At 42.7% G+C, this 19,263-nt stretch overlaps 2 protein-coding genes across 2 annotated transcripts; both read right to left on the bottom strand.

Annotated features, from left to right (window-relative positions):
* Positions 1-1,812: 1,812 nt before the first annotated feature.
* Positions 1,813-9,122, bottom strand: LOC146617166 (uncharacterized). Its single transcript, XM_085372689.1, has 3 exons — positions 7,273-9,122; positions 3,446-3,870; positions 1,813-3,067 (listed from the first exon to the last, which is right to left on the bottom strand). Exons 1-3 carry the CDS (start codon positions 8,980-8,982, stop codon positions 2,104-2,106), a joined length of 3,099 nt encoding a protein of 1,032 aa, XP_085228815.1. The 5' UTR covers positions 8,983-9,122; the 3' UTR covers positions 1,813-2,103.
* A 2,062-nt stretch (positions 9,123-11,184) lies between these two features.
* On the bottom strand, positions 11,185-18,433 carry LOC146617167 (uncharacterized). The gene is made up of 3 exons (XM_085372940.1): positions 16,082-18,433; positions 12,743-13,562; positions 11,185-12,364 (listed from the first exon to the last, which is right to left on the bottom strand). The coding sequence occupies exons 1-3, from the start codon at positions 18,291-18,293 to the stop codon at positions 11,401-11,403; spliced, it is 3,996 nt and encodes a 1,331-aa protein (XP_085229066.1). The 5' UTR covers positions 18,294-18,433; the 3' UTR covers positions 11,185-11,400.
* Between the last annotated feature and the right edge of the window lie 830 nt (positions 18,434-19,263).

Here is a 19,263-nt window from a genome sequence, read left to right on the forward strand (position 1 = left end):
GCACCCGGCGAGAAGCAGCTACGTTAAGATAAGATAAGATAACCTTTATTAGTCCCACACGTGGGAAATTTGTTTTGTCACAGCAGGAAGTGGACAGTGCAAAAGTTATGAGGCAAAAATTAGAATACAATAAGAATAAATACAGTACATAACTGTACAGAATAGAATAAAATAAAATACTATATACAGTAGAATAAAATAAAATAAATATACAATAAGATAAAAATAGAATACAAATACAAATACTATATACAACTGAGTAAAAATACAACGATGACAGAAAGGATTATTGCACTTAGTATTATTGCATATGTATGGATGTGTGTGCTTGATCAGTTAAAGTCTTTATTATGGAGTCTGACAGCAGTGGGGAGGAAAGACCTGCGAAATCTCTCCGTCCCACACCGTGGGTGCCGCAGTCTCCCACTGAAGGAGCTGCTCAGTGCTGTCACAGTCTGCTGCATGGGGTGGGAGATGTTGTCCATCAGGGATGACAGCTTAGCCGCCGTTCTCCTGTCACTCACCACCTCCACTGGGTCCAGAGGGCATCCTAGAACAGAGCTGGCCCTTCGGATCACCCTGTTCAGTCTCTTCCTGTCCCCAGCAGAGATGCTGCCGCCCCAGCAGACCACGCCATAAAAGATAGCAGAAGCCACAACAGAGTCATAGAATTTCTTCAGGAGTGGGCCCTCCACTCCAAACGACCTGCGTCTCCGCAGCAGGTACAGCCTGCTCTGCCCTTTCCTGTAGAGGGCGTCTGAGTTATGAGTCCAGTCCAGTCTGTTGTTCAGATGAACACCAAGGTACCTGTAGCTGTCCACAGCCTCAATGTCCATACCTTGGATGTTCAGTGGTTGCAGTGGAGAATGCTTGTGCCTGCGGAAGTCTACCACCAGTTCCTTGGTTTTACTGGCGTTGATCTGGAGGTAGTTCAGCTGGCACCAGTCCACAAAGTCTTGGGTCAGACCTCTGTACTCCTTGTCGTCCCCATCAGTGATGAGGCCGACTATTGCAGAGTCATCAGAGAACTTCTGCAGGAAGCACTGGGTGGAATTGTGGGAGAAGTCTGCAGTGTAGATGGTGAAGAGGAACGGAGCCAGAACCGTTCCCTGTGGGGCCCCCGTACTGCAGACGACCCTGTCCGACACACAGCCCTGAGTCCTCACATACTGTGGTTGGTCGGTGAGGTAGTCCAGGATCCAGGTAGTGAGGTGATGGTCCACTCCAGAGTTCACCAGCTTGTCCTTTAGAACCGAGGGAAGAATGGTGTTGAAGGCACTGGAGAAATCAAAGAACATGATTCTCACAGTGCTTCCAGCGGTCTCCAGGTGAGCGAGGGAACGATGTAGGAGGTGAATGACGGCATCAGGGCTTTTAACAGGGCTTTTAACTATGTCTGAGGTGACATCATGACACTAACCTGCTGCCCATCATTAGCAAAGTTGTAATGATGGGCAGCAAAGATGAGGAATGAATGGTGCACAATTGTTATATGCAAGTTTTTAGAAAGCTCGTGGTTAACCCAAGAGTATTTTGTCACAATATCAAGAAGAGTAAAGCTTCAATGTCAAGAATAGATAGGAATATAGGGAATTATATATTTTTATTTAAAGACAGGACTCACATGTTTTCATTTCTAGTCTTTAAAACCTGTCTCTATCCATCTAGTATTAAATCTTTCTGGGAAACAAGTATGTATATTATGCACACACACAAACACACATGCAGCTATTACCTATTTCTTGTTTTTATACCTAAGATGAATTATTGTTGAATGAAGACATTTTTCAAACAAATGTAAAATGTGGGCAATTGTGTTTATTGGGTAAAGGAAAAGGCAGAAGGGGGGGAAAGGATAGAAAGAATGAAAGAGAGAGATGAGAGAAAACCCCAACAATCCCCTCTGAGCAAGCAGCAGGCGACAGTGGATAGGAAAAACTCCTTTTAAAGTGAAAGACACCTAAAGGAGAAACCTATGGCAGAACCAGGCTCAGGAGGGGGCAGTCAACTGCCGGGACTGGTCGGGGGGTGAGGGTGAAAAAAGAAAAAGGAGGGAGGGGAAGGGGGGAAATGAAGATGGAATAGAGGTGGAGGAAGACGAGGTTACATCAGGTGAGAAGCAGCAGTGCCCCTCCTCCAGAACCAGTGGAAGCGTTTTTTCTTCTTTTTCAGATACTCTTCCACCAGCACTTTTTTCTCAATGATGAGGGTTTTCAGCTCATCGATTGTTTCTGCGTTTTCTTTCTCAAGTTTGTTGCATCTTTTCACCATGTCTTCTAATTGTTCTTGTTTTTCTTTAAGCTTGTCTTTCAGTTCTTTAACTGTTGCCTCCTCTATTCGCTTTGCCTTGTGCACATCTGTGTGCATGTCTTCCAGCTGCTGGTTTCTCTTCTGGATTTCTTGAAGTCTACACTGCAGGTCTTTATGTGTTTTCTGTTGTTCTTGCTTTTGCGCCTGGATTTCAGTGTTTTTGTACTTCAAGGTCTTAGAAAGTTCCTCAAGTTCGGTATTTTTTCTCAGCATCTCATTGATGCTACTCTGCATCGCTGAGCATTGTTTTTCCAGCTTTTTCTTTTCTTCTTCCAGTACAGTTGATTTGTACTTTGTTTCGTTATACAATTCTTGGAGTGCTTGATTTTTCCTCTGGAGATGAAGTTTTTCTTCTTCCTGTTGTATTTTCTGTTGGTCTTTTTCTTGAAGAAGCTCTTTATTTCCGTGCACTTTTTTATCAAGCCTGATTTGGAGCGATCTGTGTTTTTCCTCCATCTCGTCAAGCTTGGAGTCCATTTCTTTCTGTTTCATTTCCAGTTTCTTCTTGTCTTGAAGCAACTGTTGACTTTTGTGCAGAGTTTTGTCATGTTTCACCTGCAGCGCTTTGTATTTTTCCTCCATGGCTTGGAGTTTGCTCTGCAGGTCTCTCTGCTCTACGGGCTCTTGTTTCTTTTCTTGGAGGTTCTCCTTATTTCTCTCCAGAGCTTCATCAAGCATTACTCGCAAGCCTTCATTTTGTTTCTCAATGTTCCTCAGCTTGCAATCCATTTCTTCCTTTTTTATTTTCTGTTGGTCTATCTTGTGAAGAAACTCTTTATTTCTCTCCAGAGCTTCATCAAGCATCACTTGCAAGCCTTCATTCTGTTTCTTGATGTGCCTCAGCTTGCAATCCATTTCTTCCTTTTTTATTTTCTGTTGGTCTTTCTCGTGCAGAAACTCTTTATTTCTCTCCAGAGCTTCATCAAGCATTACTCGCAAGCCTTCATTTTGTTTCTCGATGTTCCTCAGCTTGCAATCCATTTCTTCCTGATGTATTTTCTGTTGGTCTTTTTCTTGAAGCAGCTCTTTATTTTTGAGCAGTGTTTCCTCAAGAGTTAGTTGCAGCATTTTCAGTTTTTCCTCCAAGACTTCAAGCTGGGAGTCTGTTTCTTTCTCCAGCATTTCTTGTTGCTCTCTCTCTTGAATGAACTCTTTATTTCTGTGCACTGTTTTCTCAAGCTTGATTTGGAGCAATCTGTGTTTTTCCTCCATCTCGTCAAGCTTGGAGTCCATTTCCTTCTGTTTCATTTCCATTTGCTTCTTGTGTTGAAGCAACTGTTGACTTTTGTGCAGAGTTTTGTCATGTTTCACCTGCAGTGCTTTGTATTTTTCCTCCATGGCTTGGAGTTTGCTCTGCATGTCTCTCTGCTGTGTGGACTGTTGCTTCTCTTCTTGGTGGATTTCCTTCAGTTTTTCCAGAGCTTCGTCAAGCTGCTCTTGGAGCTCCTGATTCTTCTTGACCATGTTTTCCTGTTTTATGCTCTCTTTTTTCCCCTTTTGGAGCAGATCTTTATTTTTTTCCAGAGCTCCATCAAGCTGTTCTTGGAGCTCCTGATTCTTCTTGAGCATTTTATCCCCTTTAATGCTCTCTTTTTTCTCATTTTGGAGCAGATCTTGAATTTTTTCTAGAGCTTCATCAAGCTTTTCTTGGAGCTCGTGATTCTTCTTATCTTGGAGAGCCCATTGTTTCTCCTCAATAATACCTTCCCTTTCCTGAAGCTGGTAGGATAATTTTTCTAATTCAGCGCTCTTTCTCTCATTTTCTTCTGTCAGGGTCTTAATCTTTTCTCTGTTCATGAGATTTTCCTTCTCCATTTCTTCCAATCGCTTTTCCTCTAATTCCACCTGTTCATCCCAAGGAAGAGAGCTGATGTAAGGGTCTAGGGACTCATACCATGGAATAGAGCTGGGGTCAGCTTCTTGTCTTTCTTGCTCTTTCTGAGACATGTTGGAGTCTGTATACCGTGAGTACGAAAAGTATCCAGATGTTTGAAAATGCTTTACTGGTGAACGTTTGAATGCTGCTAACATAAGTGCTGCAAATAACGGACTGAAAGTTGTACCTCCTCACCCCTATTTATGGATTCAGAAGCCTGTGACATCACAATTCCATAAGCCAATGAGGTTGTCACATGACATTCTAGAATGAGGTCATGTTTTTGTATGAATTTTTTAAATAACATCAACATTCCGTAAGCCAATGAGGTTCTTACATGACTTTTGAATGAGGATAATTATTTTGTGTTAATCGACATAGCCTGCTGCAGCTCAGAGCTCGTGAGCTCAAACGATCCTCCAACCTCAGCTTCCCGGTAGCTTGGATTACAGGCACGCGCCACCGCACCCGGCGAGAAGCAGCTACGTTAAGATAAGATAAGATAACCTTTATTAGTCCCACACGTGGGAAATTTGTTTTGTCACAGCAGGAAGTGGACAGTGCAAAAGTTATGAGGCAAAAATTAGAATACAATAAGAATAAATACAGTACATAACTGTACAGAATAGAATAAAATAAAATACTATATACAGTAGAATAAAATAAAATAAATATACAATAAGATAAAAATAGAATACAAATACAAATACTATATACAACTGAGTAAAAATACAACGATGACAGAAAGGATTATTGCACTTAGTATTATTGCATATGTATGGATGTGTGTGCTTGATCAGTTAAAGTCTTTATTATGGAGTCTGACAGCAGTGGGGAGGAAAGACCTGCGAAATCTCTCCGTCCCACACCGTGGGTGCCGCAGTCTCCCACTGAAGGAGCTGCTCAGTGCTGTCACAGTCTGCTGCATGGGGTGGGAGATGTTGTCCATCAGGGATGACAGCTTAGCCGCCGTTCTCCTGTCACTCACCACCTCCACTGGGTCCAGAGGGCATCCTAGAACAGAGCTGGCCCTTCGGATCACCCTGTTCAGTCTCTTCCTGTCCCCAGCAGAGATGCTGCCGCCCCAGCAGACCACGCCATAAAAGATAGCAGAAGCCACAACAGAGTCATAGAATTTCTTCAGGAGTGGGCCCTCCACTCCAAACGACCTGCGTCTCCGCAGCAGGTACAGCCTGCTCTGCCCTTTCCTGTAGAGGGCGTCTGAGTTATGAGTCCAGTCCAGTCTATTGTTCAGATGAACACCAAGGTACCTGTAGCTGTCCACAGCCTCAATGTCCATACCTTGGATGTTCAGTGGTTGCAGTGGAGAATGCTTGTGCCTGCGGAAGTCTACCACCAGTTCCTTGGTTTTACTGGCGTTGATCTGGAGGTAGTTCAGCTGGCACCAGTCCACAAAGTCTTGGGTCAGACCTCTGTACTCCTTGTCGTCCCCATCAGTGATGAGGCCGACTATTGCAGAGTCATCAGAGAACTTCTGCAGGAAGCACTGGGTGGAATTGTGGGAGAAGTCTGCAGTGTAGATGGTGAAGAGGAACGGAGCCAGAACCGTTCCCTGTGGGGCCCCCGTACTGCAGACGACCCTGTCCGACACACAGCCCTGAGTCCTCACATACTGTGGTTGGTCGGTGAGGTAGTCCAGGATCCAGGTAGTGAGGTGATGGTCCACTCCAGAGTTCACCAGCTTGTCCTTTAGAACCGAGGGAAGAATGGTGTTGAAGGCACTGGAGAAATCAAAGAACATGATTCTCACAGTGCTTCCAGCGGTCTCCAGGTGAGCGAGGGAACGATGTAGGAGGTGAATGACGGCATCAGGGCTTTTAACAGGGCTTTTAACTATGTCTGAGGTGACATCATGACACTAACCTGCTGCCCATCATTAGCAAAGTTGTAATGATGGGCAGCAAAGATGAGGAATGAATGGTGCACAATTGTTATATGCAAGTTTTTAGAAAGCTCGTGGTTAACCCAAGAGTATTTTGTCACAATATCAAGAAGAGTAAAGCTTCAATGTCAAGAATAGATAGGAATATAGGGAATTATATATTTTTATTTAAAGACAGGACTCACATGTTTTCATTTCTAGTCTTTAAAACCTGTCTCTATCCATCTAGTATTAAATCTTTCTGGGAAACAAGTATGTATATTATGCACACACACAAACACACATGCAGCTATTACCTATTTCTTGTTTTTATACCTAAGATGAATTATTGTTGAATGAAGACATTTTTCAAACAAATGTAAAATGTGGGCAATTGTGTTTATTGGGTAAAGGAAAAGGCAGAAGGGGGGGAAAGGATAGAAAGAATGAAAGAGAGAGATGAGAGAAAACCCCAACAATCCCCTCTGAGCAAGCAGCAGGCGACAGTGGATAGGAAAAACTCCTTTTAAAGTGAAAGACACCTAAAGGAGAAACCTATGGCAGAACCAGGCTCAGGAGGGGGCAGTCAACTGCCGGGACTGGTCGGGGGGTGAGGGTGAAAAAGGAAAAAGGAGGGAGGGGAAGGGGGGAAATGAAGATGGAATAGAGGTGGAGGAAGACGAGGTTACATCAGGTGAGAAGCAGCAGTGCCCCTCCTCCAGAACCAGTGGAAGCGTTTTTTCTTCTTTTTCAGATACTCTTCCACCAGCACTTTTTTCTCAATGATGAGGGTTTTCAGCTCATCGATTGTTTCTGCGTTTTCTTTCTCAAGTTTGTTGCATCTTTTCACCATGTCTTCTAATTGTTCTTGTTTTTCTTTAAGCTTGTCTTTCAGTTCTTTAACTGTTGCCTCCTCTATTCGCTTTGCCTTGTGCACATCTGTGTGCATGTCTTCCAGCTGCTGGTTTCTCTTCTGGATTTCTTGAAGTCTACACTGCAGGTCTTTATGTGTTTTCTGTTGTTCTTGCTTTTGCGCCTGGATTTCAGTGTTTTTGTACTTCAAGGTCTTAGAAAGTTCCTCAAGTTCGGTATTTTTTCTCAGCATCTCATTGATGCTACTCTGCATCGCTGAGCATTGTTTTTTCTTTTCTTCTTCCAGTACAGTTGATTTGTACTTTGTTTCGTTATACAATTCTTGGAGTGCTTGATTTTTCCTCTGGAGATGAAGTTTTTCTTCTTCCTGTTGTATTTTCTGTTGGTCTTTTTCTTGAAGAAGCTCTTTATTTCCGTGCACTTTTTTATCAAGCCTGATTTGGAGCGATCTGTGTTTTTCCTCCATCTCGTCAAGCTTGGAGTCCATTTCTTTCTGTTTCATTTCCAGTTTCTTCTTGTCTTGAAGCAACTGTTGACTTTTGTGCAGAGTTTTGTCATGTTTCACCTGCAGCGCTTTGTATTTTTCCTCCATGGCTTGGAGTTTGCTCTGCAGGTCTCTCTGCTCTACGGGCTCTTGTTTCTTTTCTTGGAGGTTCTCCTTATTTCTCTCCAGAGCTTCATCAAGCATTACTCGCAAGCCTTCATTTTGTTTCTCAATGTTCCTCAGCTTGCAATCCATTTCTTCCTTTTTTATTTTCTGTTGGTCTATCTTGTGAAGAAACTCTTTATTTCTCTCCAGAGCTTCATCAAGCATCACTTGCAAGCCTTCATTCTGTTTCTTGATGTGCCTCAGCTTGCAATCCATTTCTTCCTTTTTTATTTTCTGTTGGTCTTTCTCGTGCAGAAACTCTTTATTTCTCTCCAGAGCTTCATCAAGCATTACTCGCAAGCCTTCATTTTGTTTCTCGATGTTCCTCAGCTTGCAATCCATTTCTTCCTGATGTATTTTCTGTTGGTCTTTTTCTTGAAGCAGCTCTTTATTTTTGAGCAGTGTTTCCTCAAGAGTTAGTTGCAGCATTTTCAGTTTTTCCTCCAAGACTTCAAGCTGGGAGTCTGTTTCTTTCTCCAGCATTTCTTGTTGCTCTCTCTCTTGAATGAACTCTTTATTTCTGTGCACTGTTTTCTCAAGCTTGATTTGGAGCAATCTGTGTTTTTCCTCCATCTCGTCAAGCTTGGAGTCCATTTCCTTCTGTTTCATTTCCATTTGCTTCTTGTCTTGAAGCAACTGTTGACTTTTGTGCAGAGTTTTGTCATGTTTCACCTGCAGCGCTTTGTATTTTTCCTCCATGGCTTGGAGTTTGCTCTGCATGTCTCTCTGCTGTGTGGACTGTTGCTTCTCTTCTTGGTGGATTTCCTTCAGTTTTTCCAGAGCTTCGTCAAGCTGCTCTTGGAGCTCCTGATTCTTCTTGACCATGTTTTCCTGTTTTATGCTCTCTTTTTTCCCCTTTTGGAGCAGATCTTTATTTTTTTCCAGAGCTCCATCAAGCTGTTCTTGGAGCTCCTGATTCTTCTTGAGCATTTTATCCCCTTTAATGCTCTCTTTTTTCTCATTTTGGAGCAGATCTTGAATTTTTTCTAGAGCTTCATCAAGCTTTTCTTGGAGCTCGTGATTCTTCTTATCTTGGAGAGCCCATTGTTTCTCCTCAATAATACCTTCCCTTTCCTGAAGCTGGTAGGATAATTTTTCTAATTCAGCGCTCTTTCTCTCATTTTCTTCTGTCAGGGTCTTAATCTTTTCTCTGTTCATGAGATTTTCCTTCTCCATTTCTTCCAATCGCTTTTCCTCTAATTCCACCTGTTCATCCCAAGGAAGAGAGCTGATGTAAGGGTCTAGGGACTCATACCATGGAATAGAGCTGGGGTCAGCTTCTTGTCTTTCTTGCTCTTTCTGAGACATGTTGGAGTCTGTATACCGTGAGTACGAAAAGTATCCAGATGTTTGAAAATGCTTTACTGGTGAACGTTTGAATGCTGCTAACATAAGTGCTGCAAATAACGGACTGAAAGTTGTACCTCCTCACCCCTATTTATGGATTCAGAAGCCTGTGACATCACAATTCCATAAGCCAATGAGGTTGTCACATGACATTCTAGAATGAGGTCATGTTTTTGTATGAATTTTTTAAATAACATCAACATTCCGTAAGCCAATGAGGTTCTTACATGACTTTTGAATGAGGATAATTATTTTGTGTTAATCGACATAGCCTGCTGCAGCTCAGAGCTCGTGAGCTCAAACGATCCTCCAACCTCAGCTTCCCGGTAGCTTGGATTACAGGCACGCGCCACCGCACCCGGCAAGAAGCAGCTACGTTAAGATAAGATAAGATAAGATAACCTTTATTAGTCCCACACGTGGGAAATTTGTTTTGTCACAGCAGGAAGTGGACAGTGCAAAAGTTATGAGGCAAAAATTAGAATACAATAAGAATAAATACAGTACACAACTGTACAGAATAGAATAAAATAAAATACTATATACAGTAGAATAAAATAAAATAAATATACAATAAGATAAAAATAGAATACAAATACAAATACTATATACAACTGAGTAAAAATACAACGATGACAGAAAGGATTATTGCACTTAGTATTATTGCATATGTATGGATGTGTGTGCTTGATCAGTTAAAGTCTTTATTATGGAGTCTGACAGCAGTGGGGAGGAAAGACCTGCGAAATCTCTCCGTCCCACACCGTGGGTGCCGCAGTCTCCCACTGAAGGAGCTGCTCAGTGCTGTCACAGTCTGCTGCATGGGGTGGGAGATGTTGTCCATCAGGGATGACAGCTTAGCCGCCGTTCTCCTGTCACTCACCACCTCCACTGGGTCCAGAGGGCATCCTAGAACAGAGCTGGCCCTTCGGATCACCCTGTTCAGTCTCTTCCTGTCCCCAGCAGAGATGCTGCCGCCCCAGCAGACCACGCCATAAAAGATAGCAGAAGCCACAACAGAGTCATAGAATTTCTTCAGGAGTGGGCCCTCCACTCCAAACGACCTGCGTCTCCGCAGCAGGTACAGCCTGCTCTGCCCTTTCCTGTAGAGGGCGTCTGAGTTATGAGTCTAGTCCAGTCTATTGTTCAGATGAACACCAAGGTACCTGTAGCTGTCCACAGCCTCAATGTCCATACCTTGGATGTTCAGTGGTTGCAGTGGAGAATGCTTGTGCCTGCGGAAGTCTACCACCAGTTCCTTGGTTTTACTGGCGTTGATCTGGAGGTAGTTCAGCTGGCACCAGTCCACAAAGTCTTGGGTCAGACCTCTGTACTCCTTGTCGTCCCCATCAGTGATGAGGCCGACTATTGCAGAGTCATCAGAGAACTTCTGCAGGAAGCACTGGGTGGAATTGTGGGAGAAGTCTGCAGTGTAGATGGTGAAGAGGAACGGAGCCAGAACCGTTCCCTGTGGGGCCCCCGTACTGCAGACGACCCTGTCCGACACACAGCCCTGAGTCCTCACATACTGTGGTTGGTCGGTGAGGTAGTCCAGGATCCAGGTAGTGAGGTGATGGTCCACTCCAGAGTTCACCAGCTTGTCCTTTAGAACCGAGGGAAGAATGGTGTTGAAGGCACTGGAGAAATCAAAGAACATGATTCTCACAGTGCTTCCAGCGGTCTCCAGGTGAGCGAGGGAACGATGTAGGAGGTGAATGACGGCATCAGGGCTTTTAACAGGGCTTTTAACTATGTCTGAGGTGACATCATGACACTAACCTGCTGCCCATCATTAGCAAAGTTGTAATGATGGGCAGCAAAGATGAGGAATGAATGGTGCACAATTGTTATATGCAAGTTTTTAGAAAGCTCGTGGTTAACCCAAGAGTATTTTGTCACAATATCAAGAAGAGTAAAGCTTCAATGTCAAGAATAGATAGGAATATAGGGAATTATATATTTTTATTTAAAGACAGGACTCACATGTTTTCATTTCTAGTCTTTAAAACCTGTCTCTATCCATCTAGTATTAAATCTTTCTGGGAAACAAGTATGTATATTATGCACACACACAAACACACATGCAGCTATTACCTATTTCTTGTTTTTATACCTAAGATGAATTATTGTTGAATGAAGACATTTTTCAAACAAATGTAAAATGTGGGCAATTGTGTTTATTGGGTAAAGGAAAAGGCAGAAGGGGGGGGAAAGGATAGAAAGAATGAAAGAGAGAGATGAGAGAAAACCCCAACAATCCCCTCTGAGCAAGCAGCAGGCGACAGTGGATAGGAAAAACTCCTTTTAAAGTGAAAGACACCTAAAGGAGAAACCTATGGCAGAACCAGGCTCAGGAGGGGGCAGTCAACTGCCGGGACTGGTCGGGGGGTGAGGGTGAAAAAAGAAAAAGGAGGGAGGGGAAGGGGGGAAATGAAGATGGAATAGAGGTGGAGGAAGACGAGGTTACATCAGGTGAGAAGCAGCAGTGCCCCTCCTCCAGAACCAGTGGAAGCGTTTTTTCTTCTTTTTCAGATACTCTTCCACCAGCACTTTTTTCTCAATGATGAGGGTTTTCAGCTCATCGATTGTTTCTGCGTTTTCTTTCTCAAGTTTGTTGCATCTTTTCACCATGTCTTCTAATTGTTCTTGTTTTTCTTTAAGCTTGTCTTTCAGTTCTTTAACTGTTGCCTCCTCTATTCGCTTTGCCTTGTGCACATCTGTGTGCATGTCTTCCAGCTGCTGGTTTCTCTTCTGGATTTCTTGAAGTCTACACTGCAGGTCTTTATGTGTTTTCTGTTGTTCTTGCTTTTGCGCCTGGATTTCAGTGTTTTTGTACTTCAAGGTCTTAGAAAGTTCCTCAAGTTCGGTATTTTTTCTCAGCATCTCATTGATGCTACTCTGCATCACTGAGCATTGTTTTTCCAGCTTTTTCTTTTCTTCTTCCAGTACAGTTGATTTGTACTTTGTTTCGTTATACAATTCTTGGAGTGCTTGATTTTTCCTCTGGAGATGAAGTTTTTCTTCTTCCTGTTGTATTTTCTGTTGGTCTTTTTCTTGAAGAAGCTCTTTATTTCCGTGCACTTTTTTATCAAGCCTGATTTGGAGCGATCTGTGTTTTTCCTCCATCTCGTCAAGCTTGGAGTCCATTTCTTTCTGTTTCATTTCCAGTTTCTTCTTGTCTTGAAGCAACTGTTGACTTTTGTGCAGAGTTTTGTCATGTTTCACCTGCAGCGCTTTGTATTTTTCCTCCATGGCTTGGAGTTTGCTCTGCAGGTCTCTCTGCTCTACGGGCTCTTGTTTCTTTTCTTGGAGGTTCTCCTTATTTCTCTCCAGAGCTTCATCAAGCATTACTCGCAAGCCTTCATTTTGTTTCTCAATGTTCCTCAGCTTGCAATCCATTTCTTCCTTTTTTATTTTCTGTTGGTCTATCTTGTGAAGAAACTCTTTATTTCTCTCCAGAGCTTCATCAAGCATCACTTGCAAGCCTTCATTCTGTTTCTTGATGTGCCTCAGCTTGCAATCCATTTCTTCCTTTTTTATTTTCTGTTGGTCTTTCTCGTGCAGAAACTCTTTATTTCTCTCCAGAGCTTCATCAAGCATTACTCGCAAGCCTTCATTTTGTTTCTCGATGTTCCTCAGCTTGCAATCCATTTCTTCCTGATGTATTTTCTGTTGGTCTTTTTCTTGAAGCAGCTCTTTATTTTTGAGCAGTGTTTCCTCAAGAGTTAGTTGCAGCATTTTCAGTTTTTCCTCCAAGACTTCAAGCTGGGAGTCTGTTTCTTTCTCCAGCATTTCTTGTTGCTCTCTCTCTTGAATGAACTCTTTATTTCTGTGCACTGTTTTCTCAAGCTTGATTTGGAGCAATCTGTGTTTTTCCTCCATCTCGTCAAGCTTGGAGTCCATTTCCTTCTGTTTCATTTCCATTTGCTTCTTGTCTTGAAGCAACTGTTGACTTTTGTGCAGAGTTTTGTCATGTTTCACCTGCAGTGCTTTGTATTTTTCCTCCATGGCTTGGAGTTTGCTCTGCATGTCTCTCTGCTGTGTGGACTGTTGCTTCTCTTCTTGGTGGATTTCCTTCAGTTTTTCCAGAGCTTCGTCAAGCTGCTCTTGGAGCTCCTGATTCTTCTTGACCATGTTTTCCTGTTTTATGCTCTCTTTTTTCCCCTTTTGGAGCAGATCTTTATTTTTTTCCAGAGCTCCATCAAGCTGTTCTTGGAGCTCCTGATTCTTCTTGAGCATTTTATCCCCTTTAATGCTCTCTTTTTTCTCATTTTGGAGCAGATCTTGAATTTTTTCTAGAGCTTCATCAAGCTTTTCTTGGAGCTCGTGATTCTTCTTATCTTGGAGAGCCCATTGTTTCTCCTCAATAATACCTTCCCTTTCCTGAAGCTGGTAGGATAATTTTTCTAATTCAGCGCTCTTTCTCTCATTTTCTTCTGTCAGGGTCTTAATCTTTTCTCTGTTCATGAGATTTTCCTTCTCCATTTCTTCCAATCGCTTTTCCTCTAATTCCACCTGTTCATCCCAAGGAAGAGAGCTGATGTAAGGGTCTAGGGACTCATACCATGGAATAGAGCTGGGGTCAGCTTCTTGTCTTTCTTGCTCTTTCTGAGACATGTTGGAGTCTGTATACCGTGAGTACGAAAAGTATCCAGATGTTTGAAAATGCTTTACTGGTGAACGTTTGAATGCTGCTAACATAAGTGCTGCAAATAACGGACTGAAAGTTGTACCTCCTCACCCCTATTTATGGATTCAGAAGCCTGTGACATCACAATTCCATAAGCCAATGAGGTTGTCACATGACATTCTAGAATGAGGTCATGTTTTTGTATGAATTTTTTAAATAACATCAACATTCCGTAAGCCAATGAGGTTCTTACATGACTTTTGAATGAGGATAATTATTTTGTGTTAATCGACATAGCCTGCTGCAGCTCAGAGCTCGTGAGCTCAAACGATCCTCCAACCTCAGCTTCCCGGTAGCTTGGATTACAGGCACGCGCCACCGCACCCGGCGAGAAGCAGCTACGTTAAGATAAGATAAGATAAGATAACCTTTATTAGTCCCACACGTGGGAAATTTGTTTTGTCACAGCAGGAAGTGGACAGTGCAAAAGTTATGAGGCAAAAATTAGAATACAATAAGAATAAATACAGTACACAACTGTACAGAATAGAATAAAATAAAATACTATATACAGTAGAATAAAATAAAATAAATATACAATAAGATAAAAATAGAATACAAATACAAATACTATATACAACTGAGTAAAAATACAACGATGACAGAAAGGATTATTGCACTTAGTATTATTGCATATGTATGGATGTGTGTGCTTGATCAGTTAAAGTCTTTATTATGGAGTCTGACAGCAGTGGGGAGGAAAGACCTGCGAAATCTCTCCGTCCCACACCGTGGGTGCCGCAGTCTCCCACTGAAGGAGCTGCTCAGTGCTGTCACAGTCTGCTGCATGGGGTGGGAGATGTTGTCCATCAGGGATGACAGCTTAGCCGCCGTTCTCCTGTCACTCACCACCTCCACTGGGTCCAGAGGGCATCCTAGAACAGAGCTGGCCCTTCGGATCACCCTGTTCAGTCTCTTCCTGTCCCCAGCAGAGATGCTGCCGCCCCAGCAGACCACGCCATAAAAGATAGCAGAAGCCACAACAGAGTCATAGAATTTCTTCAGGAGTGGGCCCTCCACTCCAAACGACCTGCGTCTCCGCAGCAGGTACAGCCTGCTCTGCCCTTTCCTGTAGAGGGCGTCTGAGTTATGAGTCCAGTCCAGTCTATTGTTCAGATGAACACCAAGGTACCTGTAGCTGTCCACAGCCTCAATGTCCATACCTTGGATGTTCAGTGGTTGCAGTGGAGAATGCTTGTGCCTGCGGAAGTCTACCACCAGTTCCTTGGTTTTACTGGCGTTGATCTGGAGGTAGTTCAGCTGGCACCAGTCCACAAAGTCTTGGGTCAGACCTCTGTACTCCTTGTCGTCCCCATCAGTGATGAGGCCGACTATTGCAGAGTCATCAGAGAACTTCTGCAGGAAGCACTGGGTGGAATTGTGGGAGAAGTCTGCAGTGTAGATGGTGAAGAGGAACGGAGCCAGAACCGTTCCCTGTGGGGCCCCCGTACTGCAGACGACCCTGTCCGACACACAGCCCTGAGTCCTCACATACTGTGGTTGGTCGGTGAGGTAGTCCAGGATCCAGGTAGTGAGGTGATGGTCCACTCCAGAGTTCACCAGCTTGTCCTTTAGAACCGAGGGAAGAATGGTGTTGAAGGCACTGGAGAAATCAAAGAACATGATTCTCACAGTGCTTCCAGCGGTCTCCAGGTGAGCGAGGGAACGATGTAGGAGGTGAATGACGGCATCAGGGCTTTTAACAGGGCTTTTAACTATGTCTGAGGTGACATCATGACACTAACCTGCTGCCCATCATTAGCAAAGTTGTAATGATGGGCAGCAAAGATGAGGAATGAATGGTGCACAATTGTTATATGCAAGTTTTTAGAAAGCTCGTGGTTAACCCAAGAGTATTTTGTCACAATATCAAGAAGAGTAAAGCTTCAATGTCAAGAATAGATAGGAATATAGGGAATTATATATTTTTATTTAAAGACAGGACTCACATGTTTTCATTTCTAGTCTTTAAAACCTGTCTCTATCCATCTAGTATTAAATCTTTCTGGGAAACAAGTATGTATATTATGCACACACACAAACACACATGCAGCTATTACCTATTTCTTGTTTTTATACCTAAGATGAATTATTGTTGAATGAAGACATTTTTCAAACAAATGTAAAATGTGGGCAATTGTGTTTATTGGGTAAAGGAAAAGGCAGAAGGGGGGGAAAGGATAGAAAGAATGAAAGAGAGAGATGAGAGAAAACCCCAACAATCCCCTCTGAGCAAGCAGCAGGCGACAGTGGATAGGAAAAACTCCTTTTAAAGTGAAAGACACCTAAAGGAGAAACCTATGGCAGAACCAGGCTCAGGAGGGGGCAGTCAACTGCCGGGACTGGTCGGGGGGTGAGGGTGAAAAAAGAAAAAGGAGGGAGGGGAAGGGGGGAAATGAAGATGGAATAGAGGTGGAGGAAGACGAGGTTACATCAGGTGAGAAGCAGCAGTGCCCCTCCTCCAGAACCAGTGGAAGCGTTTTTTCTTCTTTTTCAGATACTCTTCCACCAGCACTTTTTTCTCAATGATGAGGGTTTTCAGCTCATCGATTGTTTCTGCGTTTTCTTTCTCAAGTTTGTTGCATCTTTTCACCATGTCTTCTAATTGTTCTTGTTTTTCTTTAAGCTTGTCTTTCAGTTCTTTAACTGTTGCCTCCTCTATTCGCTTTGCCTTGTGCACATCTGTGTGCATGTCTTCCAGCTGCTGGTTTCTCTTCTGGATTTCTTGAAGTCTACACTGCAGGTCTTTATGTGTTTTCTGTTGTTCTTGCTTTTGCGCCTGGATTTCAGTGTTTTTGTACTTCAAGGTCTTAGAAAGTTCCTCAAGTTCGGTATTTTTTCTCAGCATCTCATTGATGCTACTCTGCATCGCTGAGCATTGTTTTTCCAGCTTTTTCTTTTCTTCTTCCAGTACAGTTGATTTGTACTTTGTTTCGTTATACAATTCTTGGAGTGCTTGATTTTTCCTCTGGAGATGAAGTTTTTCTTCTTCCTGTTGTATTTTCTGTTGGTCTTTTTCTTGAAGAAGCTCTTTATTTCCGTGCACTTTTTTATCAAGCCTGATTTGGAGCGATCTGTGTTTTTCCTCCATCTCGTCAAGCTTGGAGTCCATTTCTTTCTGTTTCATTTCCAGTTTCTTCTTGTCTTGAAGCAACTGTTGACTTTTGTGCAGAGTTTTGTCATGTTTCACCTGCAGCGCTTTGTATTTTTCCTCCATGGCTTGGAGTTTGCTCTGCAGGTCTCTCTGCTCTACGGGCTCTTGTTTCTTTTCTTGGAGGTTCTCCTTATTTCTCTCCAGAGCTTCATCAAGCATTACTCGCAAGCCTTCATTTTGTTTCTCAATGTTCCTCAGCTTGCAATCCATTTCTTCCTTTTTTATTTTCTGTTGGTCTATCTTGTGAAGAAACTCTTTATTTCTCTCCAGAGCTTCATCAAGCATCACTTGCAAGCCTTCATTCTGTTTCTTGATGTGCCTCAGCTTGCAATCCATTTCTTCCTTTTTTATTTTCTGTTGGTCTTTCTCGTGCAGAAACTCTTTATTTCTCTCCAGAGCTTCATCAAGCATCACTTGCAAGCCTTCATTTTGTTTCTCGATGTTCCTCAGCTTGCAATCCATTTCTTCCTGATGTATTTTCTGTTGGTCTTTTTCTTGAAGCAGCTCTTTATTTTTGAGCAGTGTTTCCTCAAGAGTTAGTTGCAGCATTTTCAGTTTTTCCTCCAAGACTTCAAGCTGGGAGTCTGTTTCTTTCTCCAGCATTTCTTGTTGCTCTCTCTCTTGAATGAACTCTTTATTTCTGTGCACTGTTTTCTCAAGCTTGATTTGGAGCGATCTGTGTTTTTCCTCCATCTCGTCAAGCTTGGAGTCAATTTCCTTCTGTTTCATTTCCATTTGCTTCTTGTGTTGAAGCAACTGTTGACTTTTGTGCAGAGTTTTGTCATGTTTCACCTGCAGCGCTTTGTATTTTTCCTCCATGGCTTGGAGTTTGCTCTGCATGTCTCTCTGCTGTGTGGACTGTTGCTTCTCTTCTTGGTGGATTTCCTTCAGTTTTTCCAGAGCTTCGTCAAGCTTCTCTTGGAGCTCCTGATTCTTCTTGACCATGTTTTCCTGTTTTATGCTCTCTTTTTTCTCCTTTTGGAGCAGATCTTTATTTTTTTCCAGAGCTCCATCAAGCTTTTCTTGGAGCTCCTGATTCTTCTTGAGCATTTTATCCCCTTTAATGCTCTCTTTCTTCTCATTTTGGAGCAGATCTTTAATTTTTTCTAGAGCTTCATCAAGCTTTTCTTGGAGCTCGTGATTCTTCTTATCTTGGAGAGCCCATTGTTTCTCCTCAATAATACCTTCCCTTTCCTGAAGCTGGTAGGATAATTTTTCTAATTCAGCGCTCTTTCTCTCATTTTCTTCTGTCAGGATCTTAATCTTTTCTCTGTTCATGAGATTTTCCTTCTCCATTTCTTCCAATCGCTTTTCCTCTAATTCCACCTGTTCATCCCAAGGAAGAGAGCTGATGTAAGGGTCTAGGGACTCATACCATGGAATAGAGCTGGGGTCAGCTTCTTGTCTTTCTTGCTCTTTCTGAGACATGTTGGAGTCTGTATACCGTGAGTACGAAAAGTATCCAGATGTTTGAAAATGCTTTACTGGTGAACGTTTGAATGCTGCTAACATAAGTGCTGCAAATAACGGACTGAAAGTTGTACCTCCTCACCCCTATTTATGGATTCAGAAGCCTGTGACATCACAATTCCATAAGCCAATGAGGTTGTCACATGACATTCTAGAATGAGGTCATGTTTTTGTATGAATTTTTTAAATAACATCAACATTCCGTAAGCCAATGAGGTTCTTACATGACTTTTGAATGAGGATAATTATTTTGTGTTAATCGACATAGCCTGCTGCAGCTCAGAGCTCATGAGCTCAAACGATCCTCCAACCTCAGCCTCCCGGTAGCTTGGATTACAGGCACGCGCCACCGCACCTGGCGAGAAGCAGCTACGTTAACAGGGCTTTTAACTATGTCTGAGGTGACATCATGACACTAACCTGCTGCCCATCATTAGCAAAGTTGTAATGATGGGCAGCAAAGATGAGGAATGAATGGTGCACAATTGTTATATGCAAGTTTTTAGAAAGCTCGTGGTTAACCCAAGAGTATTTTGTCACAATATCAAGAAGAGTAAAGCTTCAATGTCAAGAATAGATAGGAATATAGGGAATTACAGTGGGGCAAAAAAGTATTTAGTCAGCCACTGATTGTGCAAGTTCCCCCACCTAAAATGATGACAGAGGTCAGTAATTTGCACCAGAGGTACACTTCAACTGTGAGAGACAGAATGTGAAAAAAAAATCCATGAATCCACATGGTAGGATTTGTAAAGAATTTATTGGTAAATCAGGGTGGAAAATAAGTATTTGGTCAATAACAAAAATACAACTCAATACTTTGTAACATAACCTTTGTTGGCAATAACAGAGGTCAAACGTTTACTATAGGTCTTTACCAGGTTTGCACACACAGTAGCTGGTATTTTGGCCCATTCCTCCATGCAGATCTTCTCGAGAGCAGTGATGTTTTGGGGCTGTCGCCGAGCAACACGGACTTTCAACTCCCGCCACAGATTTTCTATGGGGTTGA

This window comes from Diplotaxodon limnothrissa, linkage group LG15, assembly GCF_057381915.1.
Source record: "Diplotaxodon limnothrissa isolate DT_005_m linkage group LG15, D_limnothrissa_male_GT1.1, whole genome shotgun sequence".
Lineage (NCBI taxonomy): Eukaryota > Metazoa > Chordata > Actinopteri > Cichliformes > Cichlidae > Diplotaxodon > Diplotaxodon limnothrissa.